The sequence below is a fragment of the Schistocerca cancellata genome, chromosome 5, assembly GCF_023864275.1.
Source record: "Schistocerca cancellata isolate TAMUIC-IGC-003103 chromosome 5, iqSchCanc2.1, whole genome shotgun sequence".
NCBI classification, from domain to species: Eukaryota; Metazoa; Arthropoda; class Insecta; order Orthoptera; family Acrididae; genus Schistocerca; species Schistocerca cancellata.
This window is the reverse complement of record NC_064630.1, coordinates 490,165,561-490,180,549: the sequence shown is the minus strand read 5'-3', so window position 1 is coordinate 490,180,549 and position 14,989 is coordinate 490,165,561. Positions and strand designations below refer to the sequence as shown.

The following is a 14,989-nucleotide window of genomic DNA, read 5'->3' as shown; positions in this document are numbered from 1 at the left end:
TCCAGCGACGAAATCCGTGCGCATGTTGCATCTGCTGTTTCATCAGGGACCATTTGGAGCCGCCTACTTGCAGCAGAATTAAGAACACAATTGTGCCTGGGCGGGCTACCACTGACACTACAACAACGAGAAGTATGGCTACTCCGGTGTCGTGAAAGAGCTGACTGAGGGGTAGAACTGCGCTCTGTTGTCTTCGGTAATGAGAGCAGGTTCTGTCTTATACGAAGGATGGACGTAATCGGGTATGGTGTATATTTGGTGGGCTGCCTATTTCAAAGTGAATTCGCCCACAACACACAGGTCCCATCCCAGGCTTCATGGTGCTGGGAGTCTCCAGTCATAAATCGCAGTCACATTCGGTGCAAGGTAAACCAACCAGTGCACACTACCTTTTCAAAGGCTGTTTTCTCCATCCTACTGCCATTCCTTCGACAGGCAGTTGATGTGCTTCTCTGGCAGGACTATGAACATCTACATATTTCTGATTCGACCCAACGTGTTCTTCGTAGTGTGCAACATACATATTTCTGCTTCGACGCAACGTGTTCTTGGTAGTGTGCAACATACATATTTCTGCTTCGACGCAACGTGTTCTTCGTAGTGTGCAACAACGGCCCTGGCCAGTAAGATCACCAGATCTCTCACCAGCTGAATACATACGGGACACCATCAAAAGTGAATTTACTCATTTTCCAGGGACTTATAGAACCATTGCAGAAGTGCAACAAAAGGCTTAAATTGCTTTGGACAAAATGCCACTCATCATCTCTATTATAGCTTGTATGACAGAATACACGTCTGCGCCAGCCGGGATGGCTGAGCGGTTCTAGGCGCTACAGTCTGGAACCGTGCGAGCGCTACGGTCGCAGGTTCGAATCCTGCCTCGGGCATGGATGTGTGTGATGTCCTTAGGTTAGTTAGGTTTAAGTAATTCTAAGTTCTAGGGGACTGATGACCTCAGCAGTTAAGTCCCACAGTGCTCAGAGCCATACACGTCGGCGCTGCCGCCCTAAGGGAGGAGGGGTGGGGGAAAGGAAGGGGTATACAACGTGTGTTGATGGGACTGTTTGGACGTGCTTTACTTGACACGTATGTTTCATTTGGTCTGAACTTGTAATCATGTAGTCCTGCAATGTGTAGTATCTGTCACTTCACTTGTCAATAAAATTACCTTGTCCTTGAAGGTGCAGAACCTTTCTCTCCTGGAAATAAGTACACATGACCATAAAAGAACTCAGACTGATAGACTAGGAGGCTACATTATACGGCGTATTAATGCAAGAGTCTATTTCGACATTGGACTGTGACCATTCTTTCTTTTTTTTTTTACATCTAGTACCACGAGGAGTCATGTTTCATTTCTGTCAGACGTTGTGTACCAGGAAAAAGGGCCCAGTGGAACAAAAGCAATATGATTGGACTAAAATATAGCTTCAACTAACGTGAACAATATTGAGGAGAATCTGCGATAAATCTCTTTAATGAGACCATCAATCACACGACGCGACAGCAGCGAGTGTGTTACGTAAGACGGGAGAAGCCTCCTAAAGGTCGCATGCAAAGACTCAGTGACGGCAGGCCAGAGTGAAGAACGCTGGATCATCGATCACATAGGCGAGAAACAATTTCTCAAGGGCCGGGTGGAGTATCCTGAAAAAAATAAAAAAAGTGGACCGAATATATTCATAGTTATATGCTGAATTTAGCACACTAATGGCTACAATAAATTTGGGAAATACCGTAAGTGCGTGCGTTGAAGAAATTCACTTGGTGGTAAGACTCTGGACTCGTTCCCGGAAGACGGAGCTTTCGATGCCCCGTTATTCTATCGTACTTTTGTAAGTATGGCCGCTGAAGGTTTCTTCTTTTCTGAAATCATCTACGGAAACGTGAAATCGCGCTATTGGCGATATTCCACTCCTATCTCAAATCGCCTTTTATGTTGCTGACAGTCTAGTGACGTATCAGTCAAATTCAGTGGCTATGTCATCTTGATTTTCTCCGACGTTTACCCACGCGAACGAATTCACGACTATTATAACAAACGCCTCTCGCGTCTCCCAATATTTTGTCTTCTGACCGGTTTGATGCAACCCGCCACGAAATCCTCTCCTGTGCCAACCTCTTCATCTCCAAGTAGCACTTCCACCCTACGCCCTCAATTATGTGCTGGATGTATTCCGATCTCTTTCTTCCTTCGCAGCTTTTATCCTGTACAGCTGCCTCTTGTACCATGGAAGTCATTCCCCGATGTCTTAATAGATGTCCTACATCCCGTACCTTCTTATTGTCAGTGTTTTCCATATAATCGCCAGTTCTGCGAAAACCCTCCTCAATCCATACCCTACCAGTAGAACTAATTTTCAACATTCCTCTGTAGTACAATCACATCTCAGATACTTCCATTCTCTTCTGATCCGATTTTCCCATAGTCCATGTCTTATTACTGTTAAACGTTGTGTTCCAAACGTACACTCTCACAAATTCCTTCTTCAGATTAAGGGCTGCGTTTAATACTACTAGACTTGTCTTAGGCAGGAATGTCCTTATTGCCAGTGCTAGTCTCCGTTTTATTTCTCTTTGTTTCTTCCGTCATTGGTTATTTTGCTGTCTAGGCAGCACACTTCCGTAAATTAATCTACTTCATGATCACCAATACTGATGTCAAGTTTCTTGCTGTTCTCACTTCTACTACTTCGCATTGCTTTCGTTTATCTTCGGTTTACTCCCAGTCCATATTCTGTACCCATTAGATTGTTCACTTTGTTCAACAGATTCTCTAATCGTTCTTCTCTTTTACTGAAGAGATCAATGTCATCAGCGAATCCTGTCATTGATATCCTTCCACACTGAATCTGAATTCCTCTCATAAGCCTGTTTTTTATTTCCATCATTGCTTCTTCGATGTATAGTCTCCAATCCTTCCGATCTGATCACGTAAGCGTAGAAAAAAGGTGGAAAGAGACTTTATCGACGGTAATTGAGAGATATATACCACATAAATGGTGATAAATATCTCCAATGGTACACAAAACGGGTCAGATCCCTGTTGCAGAAGCAACGGAAAAAGCATGCCAAATTTAAAAGAACGCAAAATCCCCAAGATTGGTAAAGTTTTGCAGAAGTTCGAAATATAGCGCGTGCTTCAATCAGAGACGCTTTTAATAATTTCCAAAACGAGCCTATGTCTCGGAATCTGGCAGTAAACCCAAAGATATTCTGGTCATATATAAAGCACACCAGTAGCAAGACGCAATCAATACCTTCACTGCGCGATGACAACGGTGAAGTCATTGATGACAGTGTCACTAAAGCAGAGTTATTAAACATGGTTTTCCGAAACTCCTTCACCAAAGAAGACGAAATAAATACACCTGAATTCAAATCAAGAACAACTGCCAGGATGAGAAACATAGAAGTAGATATCCTCGGTGTCGCAAAGCAGCTTAAATCAATCAAGGCAAGGCCTCTGGTCCAGATTGTATACCAGCCAGGTCCCCTCAGAGTATGCTGATAAAATACCTCCATATTCAGCAATTATATACAACCACTCACTCACAGAAAGATCTGTACCTAAAGACCAGGAAAATTGCTCAAGTCACACCAATACCCAAAAAGGAAGGAGGAATTACAGGCCCATATCATTAACGTCGATTTGCAATATGGTTTTGGAACATATACTGTATTCGAGCATTATGAAGTACCTCGAAGAAAACGATTTATTGAAGAAACGTAGTCAGGACGGATTCAGGAAACATCGTTCCTGCGAAACACAACTAACTCTTTGTACTCATGAAGTAATGAGTGCTATCGACAGCGGATGTCAAATTGATTCCATATCTTTACATTTCCAGAAGGATTTCGACACCGTTCCTCACAAGCATCTTCTAACAAAACTGTGTGCTTACGGAATATCGCCTCTGTTGTGCGACTGGATTCGTGATTTCGTGTCAAAAAGGTCACAATTCGTAGTAACAGACGGAAAGTCATCAAGTAAAATAGAAGTATTATCCGGCGTTCCCCAAGGAAGTGTTAGAGGCCCTCTATTGTTTCTGATCTAGATTAACGCCATAGGAGACAATCTGAGTAGCCCTCTTAGATTTTTTGCAGATGATGCTGTCATTTACCGTCTTTTTAAGTCATCAGATGACCAAAGCGAACTGAAAAATGATTTAGATACGATATCTGTGTGGTGCGAAAAGTGGCAATTGACCGTGAATAAAGAAAAGTGTGAAGTTATTCACATGGGTACTAGAAGAAATCCGCTAAATTTCGATTACGTGATAAGTTACACAAATCTAAAGGCTGTAAATTCAACTGAATATTTAGCGATTAGAGTTACAAATAACCTAAACTGGAACGACCACATAAATAATGTTGTGGGTAGAGAAAAATCAAAGACTGCGATTCATTGGCTAAATTTCGATTACGCGATAAGTTACACAAATCTAAAGGCTGTAAATTCAACTAAATATTTAGCGATTAGAATTACAAATAACCTAAACTGGTGGAACGACCACATAAATAATGTTGTGGGTAGAGAAAAATCAAAGACTGCAATTCATTGGCAGAACACAACTGAAGAGACAGCTTACACCACGCTTGTCCGCCCTATTCTGGAGTATTGCTGTGCTGTGTGGGATCCGCATCAGCTGGGACTGCCGGATGATATTGAAAAATTTCAAAGAAGGGCAGCTCGTTTTGTTTTATCGCGAAATAGGAGAGATAGTGTCACAGACATGATACGTGAATTGGAGTGACAATCATTAAAACAATTGCGTTTTTCGTTGCGACGGGATATTCTCATGAAATTTCAATCACATTCTGTTGGCATCCACCTACATAGGGAGAAATGATCATCAGGATAAAATAAATCAGGGCTCGTACAGCAAAATTTAAATGCTAGCGTTTCTAGTGCGCCGTTCTAGAGTGGAACGGTAAAGCGACAGCTTGAAGGTGGTTCATGAACCCTCTGCCACGCACTTAATTGTGTATAGCAGAGTAATCACGTAGATGGTGATGTATAGATTGAACGGAAGGGGCAAAAGACAACACATTTGTCTTACGCCCTTTTTAATCCTAGCACTTTGTTCTTTATCTTCCAATATTATTATTCCATCTTGGTTCTTGTACATACTGTATATGACCCGTTTTTCCGTATAGCTTACCGATACTCTTCTCCGAATTTCAAACATCTTGCACAATTTGACACTGTCGACAGGTTTTTTAAGGGCGACTGATTCTATGAAAGAGTCTTGATTTTTCTGGTGTTGCTTCCATTATCAACCGCTACGTCTAAATCACCTAGTACCTAAGACTAATAAACGTAGAACTTAGGGAAAAGTCTTACATTGCTTCAGTTACTATGTGAAAATTCACATAGTAAACGATTAAGTTGGTGTTCCATGAAAGACAGGCGACTGTAAAGCGTCTTTCTGGTAAAGAAAAGACCGTAGCAGTCGGTTGTGAGGTATCGATTAGTGATACAAAAGTTACCGACATGAAAACTGAGGCCACCGTAGTTATAAGAAAAAGAGTGTTATCCTTATTTTGTAGCTTCCACGCATTTTTAATTAATTTCAAAAGAAAATCGAAAACTTAAAAAAGGACGAAGCTTTGGCTAGAGAGCAGCCGCTTGTACTAGAAATTGTGGGCCATTCTCTGCTGTCCAGATTGAACGAATGTATGATGTGTTAGGAAAGTGAACGCGAAAGCAGTTGCTCACCCGCAAGTAGAGAAGGTCATAGCTGGAACAGAGTGCACGTGCTTACTGAGCTCGACCCATGTATAGAGCGGTAGCGGGGACGTGACATTTTCCACTGCTTTCGCCTCCCCTTTGTCAGAGGGGGGGTTATATAGAGCATCCCTTACCCTTTATAACTTTCAAATTCCCTTCTGTTTCTTATTTTTGATTTAATAGGGTGTTCAGTGTCATGAGCTAGTGGAGGTAATACGCAGCAACGGAAGAAATAACTTGTTTCTCGTAACGGTCATGACGGAATAAGGAGAAATAGATTGCAGTATTTCGAGATAAATGGTGCCCTCGTTCTTCCAAGGGATGTTCTGGCTGAGGTACTGGGCAGTGTGGTCCTCTCCTCGTGGAATATTCAGAAAAAGCCTGCAGAAAGCTAAACACGTCACGTTGGCTCTTTGTTTCCTCGCCCGACACTGACACATGGTATATTGAAACTTATTGCTAAATAAATGCCTGACGTTCTTCTACTTGCACACCAGTAGGATAGCAGTTTAAAATTATAACATCCGTCTTCCTTCAATCACGTTCTATACTAAATATGTTAAAAGCTTGGTTTCAATATAAAAACCTTCCTTATCCATTAAAAAGGTTTCCTCCACGAGGATAATAACTGAAAATTATAATAGGCCTCAGATTTTATTTAACTTACTTGCGAGTTAAACACATTAAAAATTTGATTAAAGATAATAATAAGTCGTCACATATAATTAATCGAAAATTCCGTCACTTGCAAGAATTCCGCTGACAACTGATAAAACTCTTGTTGTTTAACTGATAAACCACCAGTTTCGCGGTATGGAGCCGCATCATAAGGTGCAACAGCCTTAGCTCATAGGTAAACCCATCGTTACTGGTCAAGGCATATTATTCAGTGAATATTGTCTGCCAATCATTGCAGAACAGACAATATTAAGAGAATAATACACGCATCAAAAATAGTCTTGCATCACCTCGTTTCCGAGAGTTCCGGAACCTATACAGAAAACAGGAATAGAGATCAACATAAACATTATTGCCGCCCTTTTTATTGCTCATGAAAGCCACACACTGCATGTTGTACCACCATACAGCGAGACCTTCGGAGGTGATGGTCCAGATTGTTGTACACACCGCTAATATCGGTAGCACGTCCTCTTGCGTTGATGCATGCCTGTATTCGTCGTGGAATACTGTCCACAAGTTCATCAAGGCACTGTCGATCCAGATTGTCCTACTCCTCAACGGCGATTCGGCATGATCCCTCAGAATGCTTGGTGGGTCACGTCGTCCATAAACAACTCTTTTCAACCTATCCCAGGCACATTAGATAGGGTTCATGTCTGGAGAGCATGCTGGCCACTCCAGTCGAGCGATGTCGTTCACAAGATATGCACGATGGTGACGCGAATTGTCGTCCATGAAGACGAATGCCTCGCCAATATGCTGCCGATATGGTTGCAATATCGGTCGGAGGATGGCATACACGTATCGTGAAGCCGTTACGGCGCCTTCCTTGACCACCAGCGGCGTACGTCGGCCCCACAAATGCTACAAAACAGCGGGGAACCTCCACCTTACTGCGCTCGCTAGACAGTGTGTCTAAGGCGTTTAGCCTTACCTGGTCTCGTCCAAACACGTCTCCGACAATTGTCTGGTTGAAGACGTATGCGACACTCATCGGTGAAGAGAACGTGATGCCAATCCTGAGCGGTCCATTCGGCATGTTGTTGGGAACATATGTACCACATTGCAAGGTGTCGTGTTTGCAAGATTGACCTCGCTATGGACGTCGAGAGTGAAGTTGCGTATCATGCAGCCTATTCAGCACAGTTTGAGTCGTAACACGACGTCCTGTGGCTGCAGAATATTCAACATGCTGGCGTTTCTGTCAGGATTCCTCCGAGCCATAATCCATAGGTAGCGGTCATCCACTGCAATAGTAGCCCTTGGGTGGCTTGAGCGACGCATGTCATCGACAGTGTCTGTCTCTCTGTACCTCCTCCATGTCCGAACAACATCGCTTTGGTTCACTCCGAGACGCCTGGACACTTCCCTCGTTGAGAGCCGTTCCTGGCACATGCGGACGCGATCGAACCGCGGTATTGACTGTCTAGGTATGGCTGAACTACAGACAACACGAGCCGTGTACTTCCTTCTTGGTGGAATGATTGGAACTGATCGGCTGACAGATACCCTCCGTCTAATAGGCGCTGCTCATGCATGGTTGTTTACATCTCTGGACGGGTTTAGTGACATCTTCGAACAGTCAAAGGGACAATATCGACAGTCAACGTCTATCTTCTGGAGTTCTGGGTGATGCAAAACGTTTTTTGATGCGGTATATTTTGACTAGGAGTGACTGGTACCCCTATGACCTTTTACAATTGTTGCACCTGATGATGCGGCTTTAGGTAATGTTTATCAATAAAAGAATAATTTTTCCAGCTGTCAGCGGAATTTTTCTTAACATACTTTGTGATCAAAAACTGAAATTCAAAGTATAATTCTTCCATAAAATTTATTTTATATTTAGCCGTGAACCGCTTTCGGCTTTCTTGACCATAATAGGACAATTAAAAATTGGTCAGACAGTCTACATAGCCTCAAAGACAGCCTCTATCTGTATAAAGATTTTTTAAAAAGATCTGTGACTATTTTACGACTTACAAAATCGGTAGATGTTTTATTTTGTTTATTTCGTAGTAAACAACCTCAAGTTTCACATAGAACTGTCAAGTGTTATTTTGGTTCGATGTAACTACCATTTGTGATGCGGCAGACATCCAAGCGGTAAAGCAATTTCTTCCCACACTTGCCGCAGAGAATCTGCCATAACTTGGGCAACGTCAGCATAGATTCGATTTTTTAGGTCGGCTAAATTGTCTTTAATGAACCCGCAGAGGAAAAAACCTAGTGGTGTCAAGTCTGGGGAACGAGGTGACCAATCCACCGACCTGGGAAGCGATTATCTAGGACACCTTGAACTTCCTTAAGGAAATGAGGTGGTGCAGCATTGCATCTCGGTGATCTTGATCGGTCTGTGAAATTAGTAAGTTTTCAAGAATATCCAGATACACAATCCCAGTGACAGTTTTCTCTGTGTAGAAGAAAGGGCAGTACATTTTCAGTTTGCTAGCGGCACAAAACACATTAACTTAGGGGCTGTTATGAACATTTTCCAGGATGGCTTGTGAATATTCGCTGCCCATATTTTGCAGTTGTGGGTGTTCACCATGCCACTGATATGAAATGTTGACTCATCGCTGAAGATCACTGTGTTCAGGAATGTTTCGTCGTTTTCCATCTGATCCAACATTTTTCGCACAGATTTCTCCACGAGCAACCGTATCTGCATCACTGACGTCCTGTGCCAATGTGAATCTGTATGGTTTCAAGTGTAAACGTCTACGTAGTACTCACCAAACAGTCTTTTATGGAATGCCAGTCTCGCGAGACGTATGTCGCGTTGATTTTTGTGGACTGCAAACTAAGCTCTCCCTAACTTGTTCGACATAATCGTAAGCACGCGGATGACCTGGTTATTTATCGTGTCGAAGTGAATAAGTCGTCTGAACAAAGTTCTTAGGCCAAGAGTAAATTGTAGGCCTGACTGGGGGTTCCGCAGTATATTCGGTGCGAAATTTACGCCGAAAAGTTGTTGCAGAGTTCTTGTCATGAAACTAAAACATACAGCGAGGATGGAATACTTCTAGATAAGTTCAAGTGATGTGGTGTGAATGGGGCAGTGCTTAAATGGTTAAAATCATACCTAACTGGAAGAGTGCAGAAAGTTGAAATAAGCAGTTCACATAATATGCAAAAAATTGGTGGTTTCTCAAACTGGAGAACAATCAATAATGTGGTGCCGCAAGGTTCGGTCTTGGGTCCTCTGCTGCTCTTAATATATATTAATGACTTGCCATTCTATATACACGAAGATGCAAAGCTGGTACTTTTTGCCGATGATACAAGTATAGCTATCACACCCAACAGACAAGAATTAACTGGTGAAATTGTAAACGATGTTTTTCAGAAAATCATTAAGTGGTTCTCTGCAAATCGGCTCTCATTGAACTTTGACAAAACACAGTATATACAGTTCCTCACAGTAAATGGAATGACACCATTAAGAAATATAGACTTCGATCAGAAATCGGTAGCAAAGGTACAATATTCAAAATTTCTAGGTGTATGCATTGATAATGGGTTGAATTGAAAAAAAAAAAAAAACACTGAGGATTTGCTGAAACGTTTGAGTTCAGCTACTTATGCCATTAGGGTCATTGCAAATTTTGGCGATATACATCTCAGTAAATTAGCTTACCACGCCTATTTTCATTCTCTGCTTTCGTATGGCATCATATTCTGGAGTAACTCATCAATGAGTAAAAGAGTGTTCATTGCACAAAAGCGTGTAATCAGAATAATTGCTGGAGCTCATCCAAGACTCTTATTTAAAGAGCTAGAGATCTTCACTGTATCCTCACAATATATGTATTCACTTATGAAATTTGTTTTTAACAATACGAATTCAAAAGTAACAGCAGTGTACATGGCTACAACACTAGGACAAAGTATGATCTTCATAACTCAAGGTGAAATCTAACTTTAGCTCAGAAGGGGGTAAATTATGCTGCCACAAAAGTCTTTGGTCACTTACCTAATAGCATCAAAAGTCTGACAGATAGCCATATAGCATTTAAAAGGAAAGTAAAAGAATTTCTTAATGGCAACTCCTTCTACTCATTAGATGAATTTTTGTATACAGTAAGTGAGTAGTTTCCCCAACCCCCACAACAAAAATTAAAAATATTAAGTGTCACGTAATATTTCGTGTAATGTAATATCTTGTATAGACAACTTTTATTAAGCTGACACATTCCACATCATTACGAAGTGTCGTATTCATGATCTGTGGAACAAGTACTAATCTAATCTAATCCGCACAAGTGAAAGTAGCCATTTTTAACTGTGCACTCCAATGGCGCCCCTGGTGGCGGAATGAGGTACTGATGCACTACGTGAATCAAACCTGATATTTTTTTCTATATCGTTCCCAAGTTGTAAAGTTCTTTTTGACTCACTCCGTACACTAGGTGAACGGTGAACCTAAGCTTGAGCTTTGGGGAATCCCCAGTCAGAATATATTGTCCCAGGAATATATTGATTGAATTACTAAGTACAGCTATCAGCATTCTTTTATATTGTACCACCGCAATTGTATTATCACAGTCTCAACGTACAGCTATGCTACTTGTTGAAAGCCCCTTAAATTGTACATACGAGTATCCTTACACATTATAGTTAAGGTCTGCGAAATCTTGACAACACTCTGTTGTGTTACAGACTCGAGCAACGACGGCGCGGCACCAGCGGTGTCCCTGCTTCCGGGCCACGCCGTTCTCCTTCTGCTGCTGCTGGTTTCCTGCTAGGACTGGGAGATACTCTGTACCTGCAGGTGATCGTCATCAGCTGATTGAAAAAGTGGTTTCGCACTACTGCAGCAAGAAGAGCAGCGACAGGAAGAAACCACGTTCACACGCTAAATACGACTATGAAGAAATAGTATCCGTAACGATCAGTGGGGAAACCTCAGTTTCCCTAGGTGGACGAAAATGCTGGAGCGTGGGTGCGACGGATAGGCAGAGTGTTGACTTGTGGACATTGAGACGAAAGTGAAGTGTTACCTGAAGCTTTTTAGAAAACAGGAATAAATTTTTATATTTATCAGACACTTCGCTGAAATCCCCAGTTACAGTTGCGAGTGTTTCTCAGGAGTGTCGTCTGCATCAGTTGCATATTTTTTCGGTATTCGCCCAAGATTTAATGAAATTCTACGTACATCCATAAAAGCCTACGGTAAATGGTTGGCAGGAAGAAAAAAAGAATTGGTGGCGGTGCAGTATTACATGGCATGCGATAAACTTTATTTTTATGTTTGATGGATTATGGAATGTCTTGTAGCCAGTCGTTGACAGAACGGTACGAAAGACACTTTAAGAAAAAAAACAGGCGTACACTAAGTATATCAGAAGTTTTGACAAAATCATATCTACAGTTATGTGCAACGAAAGCCTCAGGCGCCTGTAGGTTATTCTTTTAAGACTTAATTTGTAAAGCCTTTCATATTTAGAGAGAATAGAAACCTCCTCCTCGACAAGCATATAGCACTGTACCTTTACCTCATTACATTATGCAGCATCAAAGGAAGTTGTAGGTAAAACCTTAAGACTCTTATTAGTATTTATGTTGCAATTTCAAATTCAGGAAATTATTATTTTATGCCAAAATGCTGTAAGGCAATTATTCCATTATGTCAAACTGTCAGTCGTGGAAGTGCCACAACCGGAATATTATTTGTGAGATGTATGTTTTGTGCGATACACTTAGCTGTAGATGTACAAACCACGTACAGTTTCTAATAAAAGGATCATAAAGCATATTATTACACTCTGTGTTCTCTAAGCATACCTCAGTAAATTTCTACTTTCACTTCGTTTTATTTGTAAACACAGCATATAAGATTACTGTAATCTTATTTGATTGGATCGACGTTTTCTTTCCTCCTCCAGTGGATGATTTGATAGGTGCTTATAACAGTGTCATGTAATCTTAACGACACTATCGAGGTTACAAGTCAGTTACAACACAATCTTTATAAGAGTACATAATTATGATAATAAGCTTGTTATAAGAACTCCCTTTGTCACTACAGAATAGTTCTGAAACCTATAGCAACTTAAAGTATTCTTATGATAACACATTTATGATAATACATCTAAAACATCTGCGTATAGGGGACTGATTGCGCGGAACACTGTTCATTGACTGCTCCATGCCGACTGTACACAATAGCGCAGAAAAACGTGTAAGAAACATGTTCTTTACTTAGAACAGAATGAGAGCTACAAAATTAGATACCTCAATCTTTAAAAACAGAATGATTAGCATGATCGTAATTTAAGTGTACGCGCCTTTCAGAAATCTTAAATTTTGGCTATTTCCAGAATGAAATGTTTCTATGGACAATACTGATACAGTTATCTAGAGCCAAATGTAAATTATTCTCTAAATAATTGCAGCTTCAAGACACAATTTAAATATTTCATGTATGTGTTTTTTATGTACCAATTAGAAGAAATAGTATTCGTGTTTGCAGTGGTATTAGAGTGCAAGTGGAGGTATTTCAGTTTGTTGCTTTTCATGAACAAACAGCAACTCGTCGAACTGGAAGCGAGTCATTAAGAAGTTGTTACATATCCATTCTACACTCTAAGTGAGTTACGTGTCCTGTATATAATATTTGTTATGCATTGAGGGCGCCCACTTTGATGAAAATCTCACTGTCCCTGAAAAATACTAATGCAGGTGTCCTGCTAGGATAGGTGCGTCGGTTCTAAGGCAGCACAAACACAGTAAAACTAACACGCAAAAGTGAAAAGTAAAATACATTATTCATCTTTCGTAACGGTGTTTACAGCAACTGCAGAATGCAGGTGTAGCCTATCTGTCTTCCGTTGAACACAAATTAAATAACGTTCTCTGAACTAAAACTGGAAGAAAACTAATCTATCTTGACGTACTATTCGAAGAACAGATACCAACTAACAGTTTTCAGCTAAATTTCTAGGCAGGCAGTCTATCCATAGACGACAATACTATTTACTGTTTGATTCCGCCGAATACTAAACAGTGTCTATCTATCGGCCGCTGTTCCTGTCTCACTCGACGACTTGAAGACCCGAAGAACGTCTGAGGGTACCGCCTAAGAAGACTGACTGCCTTACAACTTGCAACTGACAAAACAGTTTCTGCTCGTGCACTGTTATTTGAGCGAGAGTCTCTCTTCCCGATGGCGCTTGCCGCTCCAGAGAGCGTGATTATTGCGTGCAGCGTGATGTTTGAGCGCAGCGATGTTCCTGTCCGCGGTATTTCTGGTACCAGCTGTGACAAACTCTTCTTGTTTGGTGTCTCAGTGCCGCACTATATAAACGACAAATTTTGTAATGTGGAAAGTTTCAGTTAACCAAACGTATTGTATGATTCATGATAAAACACGGGGTGAGTCAAACCAGACTACACTATTTTGGAATGATATAGAAATTTATTGAGATAACTTACAAAATCGGCAGTCATGTCATTTTGAAGTAAACAACCTCAAATTTGAAATTCCGCCACCAGGAGCGCCAGAGTAGGGCAGAGTACTACTTTCACTGGTGCAGAGCGTGCTCGATGTGTGTTTTGGTTTTGTGAAACGAACTCTGCAGCAACTGCTCGATGTAAATTTCGCACTGGATACACTAAAAAACCTCCAAGCAGGCCTACAATTTACTCTTGGCACACCTCATGTCCTCACAGAAGTGAGATGTGGCCTCGATAATCGCTTCCCAGGTCGATGGCCTGGCCGTGAAGGACCAATCGCAAGTCTACCTCGCTCTTCAGACTTGACACCACTGGATTTCTTTCTCTGGGGTTGCATTAATGACCGAGTGTATACTCTCCTAACAGTTTAACCAACCTGAAAAATCGAATCTAGCTGACGTTACACAAGTTACGCCCGAATTGCTGCAACGAGTGTGGGAAGAAAGTGATTACCGGTAGGATCTTTGCTGCATCACAAATGGCTGTTACTTCAGACCAAAATGGTACTTGACACTTTTATGTGAAACATGAGTTTGGATGCGACAAAATGACAAATCTACCGATTCTGTAAGCTATCTCAGTAAATTTCTGTATGATTCCAAAATTGTGAAGTTCTTTCTTGCTCTTCCTGTATGTTTATGTGGTTGCATAGGAGGAATGTGCAGCTTACTACACATAATATAAACAGCGTCTATAGGCTCTGACGGGTCCATCGGTAAGGCCGACCGCCGTGTCATCGTCTGCAAATCGCGTCACAGGATGCGATAATTCCAATCCTCCCACCAAGGGGAAAATCCCTAGCAGTACCGGGAATCGAACCCGGGTCCTCAACAAGGCAGTCAGCCGCCCCGGCAACTTCTCTACGGAGGCGCACAACTTACAGCACCCTACTTATTATTACTATTACTATTATTATTAATGGATTCCACTACGGTGAAGAGGAATTTAACAATTTTAATATGATTTCGAAACGCTGTGCGACAACTGGACTACTTATGAGGAGAGATCACTTCTTCGCTTTGTAATGTATTTGCGAATAAATCTATTAAATTCAAACTCAAATAAAGTACTTTGCGGTTTAGAACGACCTGTTACCCTTTTTGTTTTCCGTCA

General features: G+C 41.4%; 1 protein-coding gene across 1 annotated transcript in view; it reads left to right on the top strand.

Moving 5' to 3' along the window:
- The window catches only part of LOC126187687 (lachesin-like), a 542,701-nt gene extending 530,522 nt beyond the window's left edge, over positions 1-12,179 (top strand). The window contains exon 9 of the mRNA XM_049928927.1: positions 11,081-12,179. Coding sequence (XP_049784884.1) covers positions 11,081-11,166 — 86 coding nt within the window. The 3' untranslated portion in view covers positions 11,167-12,179. The remainder of the gene's footprint in view (positions 1-11,080) is intronic.
- The last annotated feature ends 2,810 nt before the right edge of the window (positions 12,180-14,989 follow it).